This window comes from Pediculus humanus, genomic scaffold (assembly GCF_000006295.1).
Source record: "Pediculus humanus corporis 1103172107449 genomic scaffold, whole genome shotgun sequence".
Taxonomy (NCBI): Eukaryota; Metazoa; Arthropoda; class Insecta; order Psocodea; family Pediculidae; genus Pediculus; species Pediculus humanus.
The window spans coordinates 33499-34280 of NW_002987070.1; the positions used below are offsets into that span (position 1 = coordinate 33499).

The 782-nt window shown below is 24.0% G+C and overlaps 2 protein-coding genes across 2 annotated transcripts in view; one reads left to right on the forward strand and one right to left on the reverse strand.

Moving 5' to 3' along the window:
* The window catches only part of Phum_PHUM097480 (uncharacterized protein), a gene marked incomplete at both ends in the record, with an annotated part of 3702 nt that extends 3520 nt beyond the window's left edge, over positions 1–182 (reverse strand). Inside the window, one exon of the mRNA XM_002423894.1 lies at positions 68–182. Within this exon, the coding sequence (XP_002423939.1) occupies positions 68–182 (115 nt within the window). The remainder of the gene's footprint in view (positions 1–67) is intronic.
* A 409-nt stretch (positions 183–591) lies between these two features.
* The window catches only part of Phum_PHUM097590 (uncharacterized protein), a gene marked incomplete at both ends in the record, with an annotated part of 2771 nt that continues 2580 nt past the window's right edge, over positions 592–782 (forward strand). The window contains one exon of the mRNA XM_002423895.1: positions 592–681. Within this exon, the coding sequence (XP_002423940.1) occupies positions 592–681 (90 nt within the window). The remainder of the gene's footprint in view (positions 682–782) is intronic.

Consider the following 782-nt stretch of genomic DNA (forward strand, 5'->3'; position numbering starts at 1 on the left):
ATAAATAAATTTTTAAAAAAAATAATTGTCTCATACTTAAATTAATAATTAATTTGTTTTTACAAACCTGCCACAGTGTATCGGTCCATGTAGTTAATAAGATTAACATAGCATAAAATTAATACTGTAAGCCACTGAGATTTGGTTATTGAATTAATTTTCTTAGGTTCACCTTCACTCATTAACTGTTCATTGGAATTATTTGGTGGAATACTATTTGACTCCATTTTTTTTTTTTTTTTTTTTTTTTTTACAATAAATAAAAATAAAAAAAACTTAAAATAAAAATAAAAAAAATTTTAATATTTTCTTTCACATTGAATTCATTTATATTAACTACTATAATTTTTTATCTTTGGCGTAACTCGTACATTTTGAATGCTGTAAAGAAGTTTGGCCAACTAACATTACCTCGAATTAGGCCCTAATTAATTTTGTTGTGTTGTCAGTATTTGAAAAAGTGACTAGTGGCTACGAAAAGACACATCTTATAAAAGTTTGGACAATAATTAATCTTGTATTGTATTACTCTAAAACTTCAATTATAAAAACATTTTGATTAAAAAATATATAAATAATTATAGTCAGGAAATGGCTTATTTATTAGAAGTTTTTAAAATAGATGATAATCCACCGCTTCAAAGGCGACAATCTCTTTTAATGATTGAAGATCAGTTGATGGTTAGTGATAAGTTAAATTTCGTTTACTAATCAATAAGAAAAAAGCATTTTTGTGTAAAAAAATAAGGGGAACATCTTCTGACAAGAGATACATTAATTAT